An 18,936-nucleotide genomic window follows, 5' to 3' on the forward strand; every position below is an offset into this window, starting at 1 on the left:
TTTTTCTGTCTTTTTTTATTTACATTTTTCATATTGGCCTTTCCATAATAAACATACATGTGACAGAGAAATTAATCTTAATTATGTGTATTTTTTATGAACGCTGCCAGCACAGTAAATAAAGACTGCACTGAAATTTACCACAGTATTAGAACTCTTGAGACCATGTAAAACGTCCACATGTGAAATAATAGGCATGAGAAAGATAAAAAAAAATAAATAAATTGCATATTGTTTTTAACATCAAGATTTTAGATGAAAATGTATATAATTATAATTTAAGAGCTTATATCATGCGGCATGACAAATTATATTTTTACATAATTTTCACTCTACCGTCACTACTAATTTCATGTCTACAGCTCTAGTTTTTTTTATTTCAATGAAATGAATGTGCTATATTTTAGTTTTATAGTTTTCTTAAATTTTTTAGGGGATTTTATGGTTCTAAATTACATTTATGGAATAGTTATGATCATTTATTACCACTTTTTGAGCATAGACCTGAAAAATAAATTTCCAAATTAAAACTCGTAAATCTTGAACGCTTTGGAGCAAGTTTAAGTTTAGTCTCTTTTTAAAGACACTTGGCAGAATATTGCTGAAGTGAAAAAAAAAACAAAGTTTAAAGTTTAAACTTCTAAAGTTATAGAAGTTTATGTTTATAATGAAAAATGCACAAATGCAATGCAAACAAGTGACTACTTTTTTCAGGACCATTCAACCTTTTCGAATCATGTCCATGAAAATTGTTTTGTTTTTTTTTCACATAAGTGCCAAAACCAAGTTTTGTACCATTCCGATTAAGTAAAAAAAAATTAAAAACCAAAACATAATTTTTCGGACCGAACAATACCAGAGCGTTAAAAGAGTTTATGCTTGATAAACACATACCCAGCTGCTACATTTTATATTTTGAATGCGTCAAGTAAGGCTATTCAAATTGAAAAACTGCTACATGTCCTGCCAAGATACAATTTCACAAACAGCTGGTCTGAACTTCATACATTTGATGCACAACTTTGATCTCTAGGATCTTTTGAAGCCCACATGCTCTTTGGCATCATAATAAAGATCAGCATTTATCAACCAGTGCTGAATCACTGCTATCATGAAGAGAAACCCCAACTCTTAACAAACGTCATGATGCAATCAGCCATTTCCCGCCGGGCTCCATCTGATCCCCTTCTTATGCTCCTTCCACCTGCAGAGCAGCAGCGCCCTGAACGTGACCTGGAAGTGCTTGTTACAGAGCGCGTAGCAGACGGGGTTGACCGTGCTGTTGACGTAGCAGAGCCAGTATCCCAGCTGCCACAGGCCCTCAGGAACGCAGTCTTCACAAAAAGTGGACACCAGGACCATGATGTTGTAGGGTGTCCATGTTACAATGAAAGCCAGGAGAATGGCACTGAGGGTCCGGGCCGCTTTCTTCTCCCTGATCAGGCCCGAGGTCCGGGCTCTGCGGGCCAGCGATCGAGTGGGAGCTTGCATGGCACTCGTGGTTATAGGGTTCATAGGGGAATTCACAGCTGACTCACAGCTCCTCTTGGTGGCATTGCAGTCATTGGGAAGATTACTGACTGTGGCCTTGTCCATCCGAACGAGTGGAATGTATTTGTTATTGTCGTCTGGTGTTGGAGAAACGCAGTCCGTGTGCATCTGTGGATGGCTGTATGTGGTACATGAGTTGGACGTCTCGTCTCTTTCCCTTTGTTTCTTCCACCACGCTGCTGTCCGGTGGGTAATGATTGGACAGATGGTGCTGTGTGTCTTCTTATGCTGGTTCTGGTCTGTTTGTGGTCTGACGTCTTCAACGCTGCGAGAATTGCTGTGACAGGATCTCTGGGAGACATCAAATATATGGCACAAATGTAATGTAAACACGCAACGTCTTTGCTATTTCTTCAGTAAAAATGGCATGTATTGGTTTACTTCAGTTGGAATGATTTTAAGCTTATTTAATGACCACTTGAACTCCAAAGGAGTAGTTTGTTTCTTGTAGTCCATGTCTGTTAGCTTCAGGGTCAAGCATATGCTAATGTTCATTAACAACAATAACAAATTATGCTTTTATCAGAAATACAAATAGGAAATTTTAAGTCTTTTTCTATGAGCAAAATGGACCAAAATTATGATTTTATACATATTTTTGTCCAATAAAAGGTCTCTAGAATGATAAAAAAAATGTTTTCAGTAATTGAAATAAAGCTGAAAAAAAAAACGTAAAATGTAATATATATACATTTTTTTTCAATTTTCATTTAAGATTTTTGCCTTGGCAACTAACTGAAATAAGTTTAAGTTGATGTACTAAAATTACTAAAATTGAAATAAAAATAAAGCTAAAAAAATAAAGAATTACAAAAACATAAGAAAATTACATATAAAAATGATTTTAAAAAAAGTAAACTCAAAATATTAATAAAGTCTATAATAGTACATAAATTATACTAAAATAACACTGGCTCTCACTAGCAATAGCATGTAACACATCATGGTTGGTCTGTACCTTATTGCTTTTTCGAAACCATAATTTTTCTTGGGAATAAATATATATATATAGGTCAAATAAATCCAGTTCCTTATATCATCCTCTGAGATGTGATGTCATTTTAGGTGGAAAAACAATAGCACAAACATTAGTAATTATTAGAAATAGATTTTTTTTATTCTGTGATATTTTGTTTGAATAGGTATTTGTTTGTCTCAGTTTACAACGTTTCATCCTGTTACATCAATTTATTGGAATCATTATGTTAACATTAAAATATAAAACTTTAGTTCCCTTTCATGGGAACTTCGAACTGCGTCCTCTAGGGGTCGCTATGGGGAACGCCTCGTCGTGACCCGTGTCTGAAGCATACATTGAAAAAACACCAACTCGTTGGCCGGCGACAGCCATGACGTCACTACCGGTGCGACTATAGTATAAATAGGCGCTGGGAGCTACACATCATTCTCTTCTTCGTCTTCATTGACTGGTAAGTGTGCACATTATGCTTTGCCCACTTTTCTAAACTTTTTTCCCACTTTTTCTGGGAAAGAATTTTTTTTTTTTATTTGGAAACACACACACACACACACACACACACACACACACACACACACACACACACACACATATATATTAGTGTTGTCAATCAATTAAACAATTAATTAATCACATTTTTCTGTAATTAATCATGATTAATCACATATTAATATTTATATTGTCATAATTCCACATTGAATCTCCAAATGAATATAGACACAACATAAAGGTATATTTTAAAAAGATGTTTAAAGGCATCTTTTTACTAAGTAGCCTATTTTTAATGAGGACCAATTGATACCACAATAGCCTAATACAACTGAAGTCTCTATTAAAAGCATTTTTGCCTCAAATATAGCCATTAATTATAGCCATTCAACGTTACAGTATAACTGAAAACCATAATTTGTAACATTTAATAGGCTTTGAAAAGTATAACAACTTTTAATTTGAGTGAACCTAAAACAATCTTCACAAACTATAAATTGAAAAAAAGGATGCTGCGTTAATTGTATTTTTAAAAAAACAAAATTTTTTACAGCCCAAATGTGGTTTTTTTTTTCTCCAGAAGAACCATTTTTGATTCCCTTAAGAACCTTTCAGTGAACAGTTCTTAAAAGAATATTTTTTTCTCCTATAGTGTAAAGAACATTCTAAATCTAAAAACCTTTTTATCCACTATAAAGAACGTTTTGTAGAATGGAAAGTTTCCATGGTGTTAAAGGTTCTTCATGGAATCACTGATGCTAACAAATAAACTTTTACTGACATAAAATGTAAAATAATGGACGAGTCCATTTGAAACCCACCTGAGATGTGTTTCCAGTGCGTCCTCCCTGTGAAGCGATGAGTCCAGCGAGCTGCTGAGAGCGTTTCTCTGTCTCACGGTACACGCGCCAGTACAACGCCACCATCACGCTCACCGGCAGGTAAAATGCGGCGATGGCCGTCCCGAATGTGATCACAGGCTGAGACAGGAACTGCACTGAACACTCTCCTTCTGGAACAGTCCGTTCACCCACTATATACTGCCAGAACAAAATAGCTGGAGCCCAAAGCACAAACGAGACGGTCCACGCTAGAGTAATCAGCACCGCCGCTCTTCTGGGCGTTCTAGTGGCCCGATAGGTCAGAGGTCGCATGACAGAGAGGTAGCGGTCGACACTGATGGCCAGCAGGTTCATAACAGAGGCGTTGCTTGCCACATAATCCAAAGCCAGCCACACATCACAGGCGAGGTTTCCTAAAGTCCACTGGCCGATCAGGATGTAGGTAGTGTAGAGGTTCATCGAGACGGCGCCCAAAATGAAGTCTGCCACGGCCAAGCTTAAGAGGAAGTAGTTGCTCACTGTCCTCAGGAGCGGGTTGACCCGAAAAGAGATCATGACCAGGACGTTGCCTATGATGGTGATGATGGAGAGTGGGACGGTTATGAGAGTGATCATGGCCATCCTCCAGGTGACGGGACCAGAGACCGCCACATCTGTCCCGTTGCTTAAACTGGTGAGATTCAGAGTGAATGAGGTGGCGTTCATTATGAACTGAAGATGGCAGGAAAGATGAGATTATCTTTGTCCTTTAAAGAGCCAGTGCATTCTTCAATTCGCATATTTTAGGGGAGTCCTGATTTTTGATCATTCTGTGTACTGTAGACAAACAAAATAAATAAATAAAAACAATCACACTATAAACATCATGCTATAGGTTGTAAGAATATATTGCATGTTTAATTCATACAAACTCTCAATTAAAAAAGTTTACACACAAAGAGGAAAAATAAGAAATAGTCATATTTGTTTTTTTTTAACAATAATTATAAATATTATTACATTTTTGGAAGTTGCACCACATGACATTTTACAACCTAAACTAACCTTTCTTTGTCACACAAAGTTTGATTTCAATGCGGAAAACGTGGGCGGAATCCAGTCATAAAAATGTAATTTACTGTATAGCGCGTAATGTCACAGATTTTGTCAAAATTTGGATGAATAAATCAAAAGTAGGTCAGTACACTTAAATCAAATGGCGATATGGACTGTGAATATTAAACCGTAAAATAACTATTTAAATATGAATCCTGCATTTTCTGCGTGTCTCTGTGTGAATGAAGGGCGCAGACGTGCGGTTTTGTTTACTACACACATAACACTTAAAAGCCTCTGCCACTCACTAAATGAGGACATGAACACATGAACAACATCTCCAGAGCTGTTTCATTTGAGAAAAACTATCGCCATTTCACATACACACAGAAACTAAAGGTCTTCAAGGCAACCCGTCAAAATAAAAGCTTGGTTTAGCTTGAAGAAGTTGTGACGAAAATTGTGACAGTAGAATGTACATCTTAATGTAATAATGAAAAATAAATAATAATAATGATAGTAATAATAATACAATTATTATAAAAACGTTTTAAATGAATAATCATAATTTTTCTTCCATGTTTTACTTTTTACAGTAGGTTTGATTACCATAAAAATGAAAATACAGAACACATAATTTCTGGAAAAAAAATAAACTAAATATTTCACAGGGCCCTATTATTGTAAACAAATCAATCAAGTAAGTTGGTTTTATGAATTCAATTAATTAGACATTGGTTTTGATTATAAACATTTAATTAATCCCTTAAAATTGAATCTAGAAAAATGAAAATGGAAAACACAGAATTTGTAAATAATAAAAATGGAATTTGAGAAAAAATAAAACAGATTTTATAGGGCCCTAAACATGTAATTTTTGTTAAACTTTTAATAAATTGCTGTTACATTGTATAGGTTTCATGATTTAAATGAATTACACATGCTTTTGAATTAATACAATTTTTATTTAACCATTAAAAAAGTTCAGAAAACATTAAAATGGGGAAAAAAAGGAATTTGAGGGGGGAAAATAGGGTCTGTAGGGGTCCTCTCTGTGACATAATTTCCTGTTTTACTTTTCTGAATGTTTGTCTATGTTGGTTGACAACATTTAAAAAAAATAATAAGTCAGTTTTTCTGATATCAAGACCTGACATTTTTCTTATCTCATGCCCCTGAAAATATCAAAATTAATTTTAATGCAGAAATTAAAATATAATACATAATAGAAGAGCCAATGTATTTCGTTATAATGTATTTTTGAATAAATAGATAAAAATTTGCATCAGAATATTATTGTATTACTTATTCAAAGCCTTTATCTTACACTGTAAAAAATGCTGGGTTAAATATAACCCAGCGCTGGGTTAAAAAGGGACAAACCCAGCTATTGGGTTGTTTTGACCCAGCGGTTGGGTTCAAAACAACCCAGCCGCTGGGTTTGTCCCTTTTTAACCCAGCGCTGGGTTATATTTAACCCAGCATTTTTAAGAGTGTAATGACATTTGTTTATTTTAAAAACGAAAATACTGTGACTTTTTACTATGGTGATGACGATTGTATAGGAACTAAAACTATAGCCTATAAGTTTCCATTCAAATTTGATTGGAATGACTGCAACAAAGCATCTGCCATGACCCTTAATAAGAACAGTATACTCTGATTAGTTACAAAAGCCAGGGAGTATTTGTTCATGTTAGCTTGTTTATTAATGGCCAGCTTGAAACACGCGCTACAGCCAGCGCTGCAAAGTCAACATCGTCATCCTGAAATAACCCTTCATGTGTATTTAATTCACTTGTGCTGTAGCAACTCAAGGGATAACACTGTATGTAGCTACACTCTAAAAAATGCTGGGTTGTTTCAACCCAACTTTGGGTCAAATATGGACTAACCCAACTTTTGGGTTAAAATAATTTAATTATTTTAAGATAATTTTTCTTATCTCATGCCCCTGAAAATATCAAAATTAATTTTAATGCAGAAATTAAAATATAATACATAATAGAAGAGCCAATGTATTTCGTTATAATGTATTTTTGAATAAATAGATAAAAATTTGCATCAGAATATTATTGTATTACTTATTCAAAGCCTTTATCTTACACTCAGCATTTTTTAGAGTGCACGTATCGCAAATACTGTACTGTGTATAAAAGCATCTGTTAAATGAAAGAGCAAATCTGTTGTTATATTTGTTGTTTTTACAGGACCATACGATGCAACCTCACAGGAGTCCGTCTGCTGAAGTTAGCAATCGAGTGAGTGAGTGAATGTCAAAGACAGTGGCATTATAGAAGTAAGCTTCTGCGGTTCCTATAGTACACTACCAATATATTTTCTAATGTCACTTGCTATACAAAAAAGACTTTAAGTACTTGGCAAACAGCACTTTCTAGTCCACGGATGCAGATCCTTCTTCCGAATGCTGGAGTTAATCTCGTTAGACAGGTTCCTTTGTATGAAAAATCATCACTCACAAAATGAGGAGCTCACTCCACCCTCAGCAATGACGAACACAGAGATCAAGTGAAGCAAGTGTGTGGAAAATGGGTCAGTGCAGACCACTAAGTCTTCAAATACAATTTGTACTAGTATGACAGCGTCCACATTCATTCTACATTTATTTCAAGATCTTCAAAATAATGTAATTAAAGATTATATAGCTAGTCCCTTCTTAAGCCTCAATCTATTTTGCATTTTCCAAAGCCATTGCGAGCATACGGTTTGTCTTATTGCAAAAACGTATCTACATTAATTTATGAATTTTAAAAGCTCATTGTGGTCTTATTTTGGCCCCACACACACTTCAGTCCAGCTCATGGGTAAACAAACATGAATAAGTCCCTCTAACCACCTATAATTATGTCCACAAAGAAACACACAGCGTCAAGAAAGCGTCAAGGACAAAATGGTTGGTCATGTGATCAGAAGTGACAAATCTTCACAAACGGGGAAGACCAGAGCTGTATATCTCAGCAGTGTTGCGTAGATTACTAACAAACTGTAGTCTGTTACTGATTACAGATTACATGATAAAAATTGTAGTCAGTAATGTAATCTAGATTACTCATTTTAGGTAATGTATTCTTTCGGATTACTTTTAGATTACTTTTGACCTGTTTATAGATTTGAATGGGATTATTGTTCTAAAAAGCCAAGAGAAATAAAATATATTCCATTCTTTGTTATAACATCATGAAATGCATTAAACATTGCATTAAATGAAAGAACCGCAGAGGGTTTATGAGTTGATGAAAAGATAATATTTAATTAAATCATAAAAATGTAGAATTAAAATGAATAAATAAAAGTTTTACATTTTAAATATTGGATATATTTGCCTGCATGTAAATTGGACAATTAACCAACATCAGAGAACTGTGAACATGTGAATTAATTATTAAAATATTAACATGGTATAATTGACTGAGAGGTGCTTTTGTCCTTAAATTCAGAAGCATGGATCGCAAATTAATTTATATGACATTTACATGGTCATTCAATATTGTGAATTTTCAAAGCTAAATGATATGACACACAGTAGATTTTTTGTTGTTGTTGCAGAATTAGGGAGTCAATCAATAAATTGTAAATCATTTACTGCCATTGTGTGGATAATTGGTAATCATGTAATCCATAAAAAGTAACTGTAATCTGAGTATTTTAAAATGTAATATAATCTAATAACAAGTACTCAATTTTTGGAATCTGATTACATAATCCAGATTACATGTAATCCGTTACTACCCAGCACTGTATCTCAGTAAGGTAACAAAAAATAGACTCCAAAGTTTAGTGGTTACTTTTTGATCATTTTTTGCCTCTAAAATTACTATATAATATATCAGACAAGAGTCAATTATATAATGAAGGCAGATTTCAGCTGGTTGAGATGTGTTCTCTACATTTTTTCAGAGACGTCAAGCTGGGGCAAGTCGTCACACATATTTTTAATGTTAGATTATACAATTTATTAATTACATGAATCATTTGTTGGCCAAAACAGTGGTTTTGACTTTTCTAACATTTGTGCTGTTTCATAAATTATTTTGTGTTTCAAAATTGTTTTACTGCTGAAATGCACATAATATGCTGTTTAATGGCATGCAGGTTACATTGTGACAACTTACCCCATACAGTGTGAAAATATGCCCCAGGACTGTATTGTGTAAAATGTCCATATTTAACTGGTGTAACTACCCTCTATATTCAGGGTAAAAAGGTTACTTAATCAAGGTGATGAACTGCATTTCAAAACACTAAAGCATAGCCTAAAAATGCAACGTTTGTTCAAGTAGGTGAGATTAACCATAAAACAATTAAAATGAATAAATGTAGCCAACAAAGTCATGTTAAATTTGAATGTCAAATGCATGCTGTTTGGAGTAGCCTACCTATAAATCACATTTAGCCCAGAACGACTATTTTCTTTCATTAACAATTTAGCTTAGCTTAACAGTTTTCATTTAATCTAAAACACAATGAAGTTAACCATTTCTAATTTCCATGGGTTTTATATAGCTAACAGGTTTTTGTAATGCATAAAATCCATAAAGAAAAGCTCACCTGCTGTACAGATGTTGACTCATCTCCAGATCTGTTGTCTCCTGTGCTCTGAACTCTCCAGCGCTCATGTAACGCAAATATTCAGAGAGCTCAACAATCAAACAAACTCTGAAGCTGGACAACGACTGGCACTCCTCACAAACGCCAGATCCCTTTGGACTCAGTGTACCAGATCCCACATTTCATCTCATTCGTAATAGGGCCAATGGCATGCAAACGTTTTTTTTTTTAACATTGTGAACTTTGGCTATATGAACCTCGCGCGTTAATCTGTTAACCCCTCAGGGAATTAAAATTGATGGAGCCACTTACTGTCCAGTGTGCAGATTACATCAATTCTACAGTTCATCTTTGCTCAATTGCCAACAGTAGAGGGCGCTAAACAACAAGAGAACAAGTCGCCTTGTTACTCTTGGTAGCCTATTTCAGTTCACTGATTCTTGTCTATTCTTTCAGCAACAGGCAGACGTCGCTACACACACACACACACACACACACACACACACATATTGGGGGATATATATACATGTATTAATATATCCCCCAAAAGTTAGCAGTAAAATAAAAGTGCCTGATATATATATATATATGTCTGTGTGTGTACTGCTAACCTTTGGGGGAAAATTTATGTATATATACACATACCAAAGTAAACGTTACTGTCAAACAAAAATAAAAAAATATTAGCCTTTCATATCCAAGACAGTGACGGTCAACCATACATGGATCACAATAGAAAAATTAAAAGTTGTTTAAAAAACTGGCATCAGGTTTCAGGTTGACACACTTATACATTTAGTCCTCAGACGATAACTAAACGCACTGTGCGCTGAGAGTCACGACTTTTATTTTGAAATTGTCAGTGCTTTTGTGTCCGGAAGTCATCAGCGTCCAGACTGCAGCGATGGCATCCTCTGCAGATGTACACGTCCGAATATGTGAACAAGAAATCATCAAGTTTGATTTAGAAATAAAGGCTCTCGTTCAGGTATGAATGTTTTATAAAACGTCAAGGTGTTCTTATTTATAAAACTTAAACATTACGATAGCTGTCATATTTGTGGTATTTTAGGAACAGTATTTTAAAAATTTAAATATTAGGAATGCTGATGAAATTAATGAATTACAAGGACCACAAAATTCTAATAAGTGACGAATTACATTTTAATGCTATTATGGTAAATCAAGCATTTTACTTTTGCGTTGACTTAAAATATAACATCTGCAATAGTCTATTAGTGCCATATATGATTTAATTATCATTTTAATTGGTTTCCTGTAACTACATGTAAATATAATGTTTTCAAACATTGCAGGATGTCAGTGAATGCACAGGACCACAGAGCAAACTGACAGATTGCAATTTTCAAGTGAAAGAAAGATTAAACAATCTTAGACAACGGATTCAGGTGAGAAACGACGTGTGCACATTTGCTGATGATTAAGCCAATTCTAAACTTTACCTGTTTAATTATAAACAGGATCTGGAGCAAATGGGAAAAGAACAAGACAAAGAGTCTGACAAGTTGACCCTACTCAATAAAGCAGAAGGACATCGAAAACAGATGCTTAGGTAATGATCAAGTCATGTGCTTCACTTGTGTTCTTCTCAGTCTTAATGCATTTGATAGAATAATGCTCAGTTGCTTTAAGTGGAAGGAGTGCAGTGTATTTGGACTCAAATGAAGAGTGTTCTTCTTGCAGTAATCAGACGGCTTGGAGGAAGGCCAACCTCGCCTGTAAACTCTCCATTGATAAGCTGGAGAAGGAAGATTTGTTAAATTCAGAGGACATGTCGATAAGACACAGGTGAGTTTGAAAGCAGCATTTCTTCACTGAATGCTACTTCTGATCGCCTGAGTTCATTTTCGTTTAATGCGTTTAATCAGAAAGATGACCAAAGAAAGCCTCGCTGAGACCTCCAGTGGCATAACAGAGAGTCTGATGAGCATCAGCCGGATGATGGCACAGCAGGTTCAGCAGAGCGAGGAGACCATGAGCACATTAGGTGGGCATCCCGCAAGTTTTCCATTTGATCTGAGTCTGCACGCTGGGAAACTAATGCTGTATCGTTCGTTTAACTCCTGTAGCGACGTCTTCCAGGACCGTGTTGGAAACCCATGAAGAGTTTAAAGCCATGACAGGAACGATACAGCTGGGCAGAAAGCTGATCATTAAATACAACCGACGGGAAATCACAGACAAGCTGCTTATTTTCCTCGCTCTCGCGCTGTTCCTAGCTACAGTCTTGTACATCCTGAAGAAAAGACTTTTTCCTTTCTTTTAAATACAGACCAAAGTATGAGCAATGCATATGATGGATAAATGATCAAATAAGAGAAATGCACTTACAAGCCGTAAAAAATGTTTTGCTTTCCTTGTGAATCAGTTGATCATGTCATGAAAATACATACATAAATATATATGTACGTGTGTGTGTGTGTGTGTGCGCGTATATATATATATATATATATAAGACATATATATATAAGACAAGACATATAAGACAATCAACATGGCATGTGATGTGTTATTGTTGACTGTACAAACTATTAAAATATAGCAACTCATTTGTGTTATCATTTTGTAGGTGTCATCATTTAATTTTTAAAACATCATAAAAAAGATTTTTTGCTGTTAACTATAATGTGATAACATTATTATTAGGAGTACGATTATAAAGAGAAATTTCGTAAATTTAGACCTGTTACGGCAACAATCTTGCAAAAGATGTGAATTATCAATAAAATCTCTTCATTTTAAAATGTTTTTCGGTGTAAGCCAATGATTATTTCTCATGACAAATTTTGTATCATGGGTTTTTATAAGTTGTATAAATAAAAAAAAGGTATCTGAATCTTGTATATCACAGTTGTTATAGATTTGAATGCCTGATTAAATATAAATACAATCGAAATAGTTTATGAACCAAATTTTATATGTACACTGCTGTTCAAAAGTAAGATTTGTTTAGTGTTTTCTTAGTCTCTTACGTTCACAAAGACTTCATTTATTTGATCGAAAATGCAGTAAAAACGGTACTATTGTGAAATATTATAAATAACTCTTTTATGTTTGAATATTTGTTCAAATGTAATTTATTCCTGTGATGTAAAGCTGTATTTTCAGCATCATTACTCCAGTCTTCAGAGTCACATGGTCTTCAGAAATCATTCTGAAGAAACATTTCTGATTATTATCAATATTAAAAACAGTTGAGCTGCCAATTTTGTGTGTGTGTGTGTTTTAAATGTCTTTACTGTCGTTTTTAAGGCTTATTTTTTATGAAAACTACATAATACAATGTATTTTTTAAAGATAAGCCTTCTAGGTTTAACCGTCGGTGTTTGCACTAGTCCTCAGTTTCTAGGTTTGATGCCTCCAGCTGAACCCATGCTAGACGCTGGAGGCTGTCACATGGACACCTACAGTATGACAGGCAATGTAGGTGAGTTAAACTCACATCCCAGGCAGTGATGAAGCAGCAGCTATGCAGGACAGAACCAGAGTATCACGGGGAAAAGCTCAGAAAAGCTATGGCCATAATCAGAGCTCCGCTGATAAAGAGGCATGCGACCCTGTCTTTCCTCCGATAAGACCCGGAAAAGCTGATTATTCCATCCCTGGTCTCTCTCTCTCTCTCTCTCTCTCTCTCTCTGTCATTCTCCTTCCATTGTGGCCGGAGGACAAGGCCTGTTATTTTTAGAGACGTGCGTCCATGTTATCTGACTTGTTCTTTTCAACGCCTCTGAAGAGTGGGCCGCTATTGTGACTGTGTGACCTTTCTCTTTACCTCCCATATTTGACTTGAAACGACCATCATTTCCACAGTAAGCTTGCTATTGTAATATATATTTCAGCTAGATGCTGGCTCAGTTGTAGGTAGATGAGGTGGAGAGGGGGAATTGTGTTCTCTGATATGTGTGGAGAGGCCAGAGAGATGCCCGAGGACAATCTATTACTCATTTTAAGTGGCAGCAAATGTGGATTAACTTCCCTCCTCCATCCAAGTCTTTGCATGCGCAGCCATGCACCCTTACCTCTCCATGTCAAGCAAATTGTGCCATTCTGCACACTAAGCAGAGCACTTTTGTGTTGTCAATCAAGTGTGACATCAACCTTTGCAAGAATAGCATACAACAATTGTAATGGTCAAGGTTTGGGTATCTGTTGCCGAAACTCGCAAATCGGGTCCAAACGTTTTACTCTGAAGACCTGTCAATGAAGAAGGAAGAATGTCGTCTGGAGCAGACTATTTGCATTTTCGGATTATTTCTACACGTTTACAGCGCAAGTTTTCACCTCGGTTCAAGTCCTCGCTGAAACGTCCTGATTACATATTATTATTATTTCAGTATTTTTATTTGATGGATAAGTCATAGAGAAGAAATATGTCTCAGCGTCACCTTTCGTTAAAACAGTGACCAAACATAACATTTTAAATAGTAAATTATTTTAAAAAAATGTTATTTGTTTAAATTAATTAATTTATTTATTTATTAAGCTAAGCCTATATTAAGAAAAAGAATAAGGAACAGGAATAAGAATTGTTAAGTAAAAGCAGGGTTCAGCAAATATAATAATAATAATAATAATAATAAAGTGTTTATCAGTTTTAGGAATGCAATTCGTAAATATAATTTACGACTAGGCTATTAATTACGTCAAATATTAATTATTAGTAGGCTATTGTTGTTGTTAATAGGATAATATTTTTAATTGTTACACAAACCAAATAATAATTGCATTCTTGAAAAGCCTTTATTATTTCTTCAAAAAGTTTACTATTAGACTTACACACGCAAATGAATAACAAAACCTCAATTCGAGCCGTATTCGTGAGGTACTTCTGGCTATGCACAAAGACATTCTCTTCTTATTAATAATAGCTCATTTATGCCCTTTATTGGTTACAGTCTATATCATTTGTCTGTCAGTTTTTTATTTAAAAAAAATGAGACTGACCTTGGAAAGAAAGAAAGAAAGAAAGAAAGAAAGAAAGAAAGATAGATAACTTGGTAACTTCGCCCGAGTTTTAAAGGCCATGTGGGGAAAAATTATAAATAATCTACCAATATATTTCACGTGCGGTTTATCGCTCATAATTTAACTCAAGTGCAAGCAAATTATTCAGACAGGTTTTTAAAGAAAACAATGCGTATATAAAATATTAAAGCCTAAAAATGAACGTATGTGACAGAGCGAACCCAACCAGGCCTGGATTCTGTCTATTCAAATGACCTTGGAAAGAAAGAAAGAAAGAAAGAAAGAAAGAAAGAAAGAAAGAAAGATAGATAACTTGGTAACTTCGCCCGAGTTTTAAAGGCCATGTGGGGAAAAATTATAAATAATCTACCAATATATTTCACGTGCGGTTTATCGCTCATAATTTAACTCAAGTGCAAGCAAATTATTCAGACAGGTTTTTAAAGAAAACAATGCGTATATAAAATATTAAAGCCTAAAAATGAACGTATGTGACAGAGCGAACCCAACCAGGCCTGGATTCTGTCTATTCAAATGATCATTTGTCATTTGAATGTAAATGTCCATAGAAATGATGCATGCAATTAAAGTTCTTTTTTTTTCACCAAGCTCGGATGCCGTGTAGTGAGGGAACCCCGCTACTGGACTGAAACGAAGCCTGGACGTTATTTAGATCCCCAACTCCAAAGTTGATGTAGTTGCTGTTGGACTGTGAGGGCTGGATGGAGGACATGCTCGACGGATAGCTGCATGAGTAGTTCGTGTTGCCCGGACTCGGGAAATTACTAAAGGCTGGGTAGGTGTTGTAGGTGAAATGATTGATCCCCACATTGTAAGAGGTGTTGTATGTGGAAGCGTCGCCCAGGCACGGTTTTCCATCCCGAACCAAAACCGGCACCGAGATGCGTCTCGGAGGAGCGATGCCCACCATCTCCAGGGTCTGGTCCTGACGCTGCCTCTTGCACTTGTAGCGTCTGTTCTGGAACCAGATCTTGACCTGTGTGGAGGTGAGTTTGAGCACGCTGGCTAGATGATCTCTCTCAGGTGCGGAGAGGTATTTCTGCTGTTTGAAGCGTCGCTCCAGCTCGTACACCTGCGCTTGAGAGAACAGAACACGAGGCTTCCTCCTTTTCCTCTGCTTGGGTCGATCCGCATCATCCAGCTTCAGATCTTCACTTGGATCTTCCTGAGAGCAGCTGATGTCTGAAAATGGACGAGTTATTTCATTGATAGAATTGAATGGGACACAAATCGTCAATTTAATAACAATTGTTTTTATCCATGCATTCCATTTAGAAATTAAACCGTGTAGCATAAGCCATGTAGGATGTATCACTCAGTTGAATAAGGATAGGTCTTAGGAACAATGTTGTTTATTTAATTTTTGGTAATTTGTTGTTTTTAGTCTAGGCGGTTTTTTAGTGATGCTGGGAACCTTAAAGCACTTTTATCATATATGTTGGTTAATGTTTGTGGTGTCTGTAAAATGTGAAAGATGTGAGAACTCATAACACTGCAAACCTAGTCTACCTATGGGTACAAATAAAGTGAACCTGATCATGATGTAGTATTTATTTATTTATGTATGTATTTATTTACTTAGCCTACTTACTAATAAGTGGTCTTTTCACTGCAAGTTGTAACGTTTGAACCTCTTGGATTTTAGGCCTACTTTAAAATTTTAAAACGTAATTTAAAACATTTAAAATTGTAGTTGAGTAATTGAGTTGATTTTTGTGCACGGGTGAGTTTCCGCAGCGATGACATAAAATAACTATTTTGGATTCCCTAAAGAATCTTTCTGTGAACAGTTCTTAAAAGAACTATTTTTCCTATAAGTGTGAAAAACATTTTAATCTGAAGAACCTTTTTTTCCAGTATAAAAAGATCGGTGGATGTTAAAAGTTTCACTATGGAACCAAAGATGCCTAATAATAATAATAATAATAATAATAATAATAATAATAATAACTTTGGGCTATTTTTAAGAGTGCACGTACTGATTTTAATTACTGAGTTCTATTACTAAAAAGCAGAATAAAAATTACGAAAAAAATTACAATTGTCGTATTGATTTATGGTAGCCTAATTAGTGTTATAACCAATCTAGACAACTTGTTTAAAATGTTTTTTTTTTTTTTTTGTATCAATCCGGGTTGTACATTTTTCAGCTGAGCTTGCTGAGAATTTAAACAATCTTGAAACGCATCTGTGTTTAATTTCCAATAAATGTCCGACTCCTGTGGAGGCTCACCTTTTGTCTCTTTGTCTTCAAACGTGTCATCCGTCTTTGCGTCTTTAACATAGTCCATTTCTAGGAAGTTCTTCCCATAAAAGGCAGCGGTACCGAAGTTCAGAGAGCTGTTTTTGTGGCCTTTGTCGTCCTGAAGGTCTTCGCTGAACAGAGAGGCTCCAGATGGCATTTCCATGAACTGCTCTTGTTTGAAAGTGGACAGCATGCAGGATGAGGTCGGAATAAGGGCACTGTCCAGCCGCTGAGACATGTCCAGAGAGACCAAGTCCTCCTGATTCTGCTCCAGGTTCAATATGTCCCGCACTGAGAAAGGAGTGGAAGTCATCTGGCTGGAGAACATTGCCATGGAATGATGGTCCTCTTGGGCGACCCGGTTAACATTTATCAGGGGTGCGGAGTGGTTTAATGAATAGGCTTAAACTTTTGTGTTTAGAGGTAGAAACCCACGTTCACCTTTCTAATGGAGCCCTCATAACACACTTTCGGGGTGTAAGGAGTGACTGCCTGCTGTAATGAGGCAGAGGGGCGGGGTCAGCAGCGCGCACAACATTTCAGAGCTTTTCATTGGCCAAAGACGCATAATATTAAAATGATTTGTGAGACCTCCATACAAGTCCATGCATAAGATAAATATCCACCAATTATAGCAACTTTACTCACACCAACAAACATTGCTTTTATCCATATTAAAATTGATTTATCCATATCCATATCCACAGCGCAAAAGTGTGCAGTCAGTTTGTTTGTTTTCTTCTTAATTGCTTAATCCAGAGGAAACCATACAGGCCAGAGAAGAGTTTTCCCCAAGGGACCAGACAGTGCCACTGCCGGAACCTGAAACCTGCAATGACAAACCCAACTGTCTACCACTGAAAGATTCTGGTGCCACTGGGTTTGTTATCAAGACGTGATAACAGATGACAACAAACCAGAAACCCACCCACGCCGAACAGCCGCATGCAGCAGAAGAGCAACATATGGCAATTCATATAAAATATAGACCGGTGTGGCGGAAATTATATGGATATTACAAGAACACATGTACAGTGTAGACTTCTAGATTTATGTGACTGATGATATTTTGGTAACACGCTATGCCAGTTATAGGACTTCTTTTATTTTATATTTTTGAATTATTTATTTATAACTTTGAAATGATTCAATAATCATTCATTTGAATATATACATACATAGACACATTTATTTAAGATATTTTCTATTGCATTTTCTATTTAGACAATACAGATAGCCTAGTTTATTTTCTTTTATATTATGTTACTACGTTTTAATTCTAAATGTTTATTTTAACTTTTAATTCATCTGTATTTATTTTATTTTCATTTAATCGAATTTTGTACATCTGCGATAATCCGGTAACACGTTACACGATCCGTTACACGTTACTCAGCCTTGTTCTGTAATTCATTACTGTAATCCATTTGAGCCCGGTCTCATGAAAATGCATATCAATAGCACGATTTTTGGTTTCTATTTGGCGTGCTATTTATACGCAGAAATTGACTTTTGCGTGCATATGATACAATATCTTGGCGTGCATATGATACGCAGTTTTGGCGAACATATAGGCTAATAGGCCTACCCCACACACCCTTAATCCTAACCATTGCGTATTATATGCACGCCAGAGTCAATTTCTGCATATTAATAGTACGCCAAATAAAAATAGAACCTCGTGGTATTGAAACGCACTTTCATGAGATCGGGTTGTCCATTTCCATTTGCCTAATTCATCAATAATAATAGGCTAATAGGCCTAATAATAATAATAATAACAATTACAAGCTCCCCCAAGCAATTATTAAATTAGTCATATTTATAAAAAAAATAATTATGCTGCAACATGAACACTTTTTAATCCATTTTTTTGGCAGCAGCAGTGGACAGTGGTGCCGTTCTTCTGGATATTAGTCATAGTTTGTGCTTGTGCAGAGGAGACAGACAGCGTTATCGTTTATTTTATGTCTAATGCTGCAGAGTAAATGGTGCCCGTGTCTGCACTAGAGCTTCATGTTTATAGTTTTGGAGAATATCAGTGCGTCCGAGTCTCAGACAGGCGTTTCTGATAAATGAACGCGAGCACTTTCCTCTATGAGTGAATCAACACTCCCTTATCCGTCGCTGCAATAATTGGTGAAATAAAGTAAACTGACTCCGCAGCTTATTGAAACTGCTTTATATCAGGGTGATTTATGAAGCATCTCCTCCACTGA

The 18,936-nt window shown here is 35.7% G+C and overlaps 3 protein-coding genes across 3 annotated transcripts; 1 reads left to right on the forward strand and 2 right to left on the reverse strand.

The window, feature by feature from the left end:
• Nucleotides 1–1,152: 1,152 nt before the first annotated feature.
• On the reverse strand, nt 1,153–4,529 carry LOC107677709 (muscarinic acetylcholine receptor M1-like). The gene is made up of 2 exons (XM_016472728.1): nt 3,841–4,529; nt 1,153–1,842 (listed from the first exon to the last, which is right to left on the reverse strand). Exons 1-2 carry the CDS (start codon nt 4,480–4,482, stop codon nt 1,153–1,155), a joined length of 1,332 nt encoding a protein of 443 aa, XP_016328214.1. The 5' UTR covers nt 4,483–4,529.
• Nucleotides 4,530–10,310: 5,781 nt separating this feature from the next.
• On the forward strand, nt 10,311–11,871 carry LOC107677718 (vesicle transport protein SEC20-like). The gene is made up of 6 exons (XM_016472737.1): nt 10,311–10,453; nt 10,782–10,874; nt 10,947–11,038; nt 11,170–11,274; nt 11,355–11,473; nt 11,556–11,871. Exons 1-6 carry the CDS (start codon nt 10,370–10,372, stop codon nt 11,750–11,752), a joined length of 690 nt encoding a protein of 229 aa, XP_016328223.1. The 5' UTR covers nt 10,311–10,369; the 3' UTR covers nt 11,753–11,871.
• Nucleotides 11,872–15,052: 3,181 nt separating this feature from the next.
• LOC107677725 (homeobox protein Nkx-2.5-like) lies at nt 15,053–17,051 on the reverse strand. The gene is made up of 2 exons (XM_016472747.1): nt 16,706–17,051; nt 15,053–15,654 (listed from the first exon to the last, which is right to left on the reverse strand). The coding sequence occupies exons 1-2, from the start codon at nt 17,049–17,051 to the stop codon at nt 15,053–15,055; spliced, it is 948 nt and encodes a 315-aa protein (XP_016328233.1).
• Between the last annotated feature and the right edge of the window lie 1,885 nt (nt 17,052–18,936).

Source organism: Sinocyclocheilus anshuiensis, unplaced genomic scaffold (assembly GCF_001515605.1).
Source record: "Sinocyclocheilus anshuiensis isolate Anshui unplaced genomic scaffold, SAMN03320099.WGS_v1.1 scaffold969, whole genome shotgun sequence".
NCBI classification, from domain to species: Eukaryota; Metazoa; Chordata; class Actinopteri; order Cypriniformes; family Cyprinidae; genus Sinocyclocheilus; species Sinocyclocheilus anshuiensis.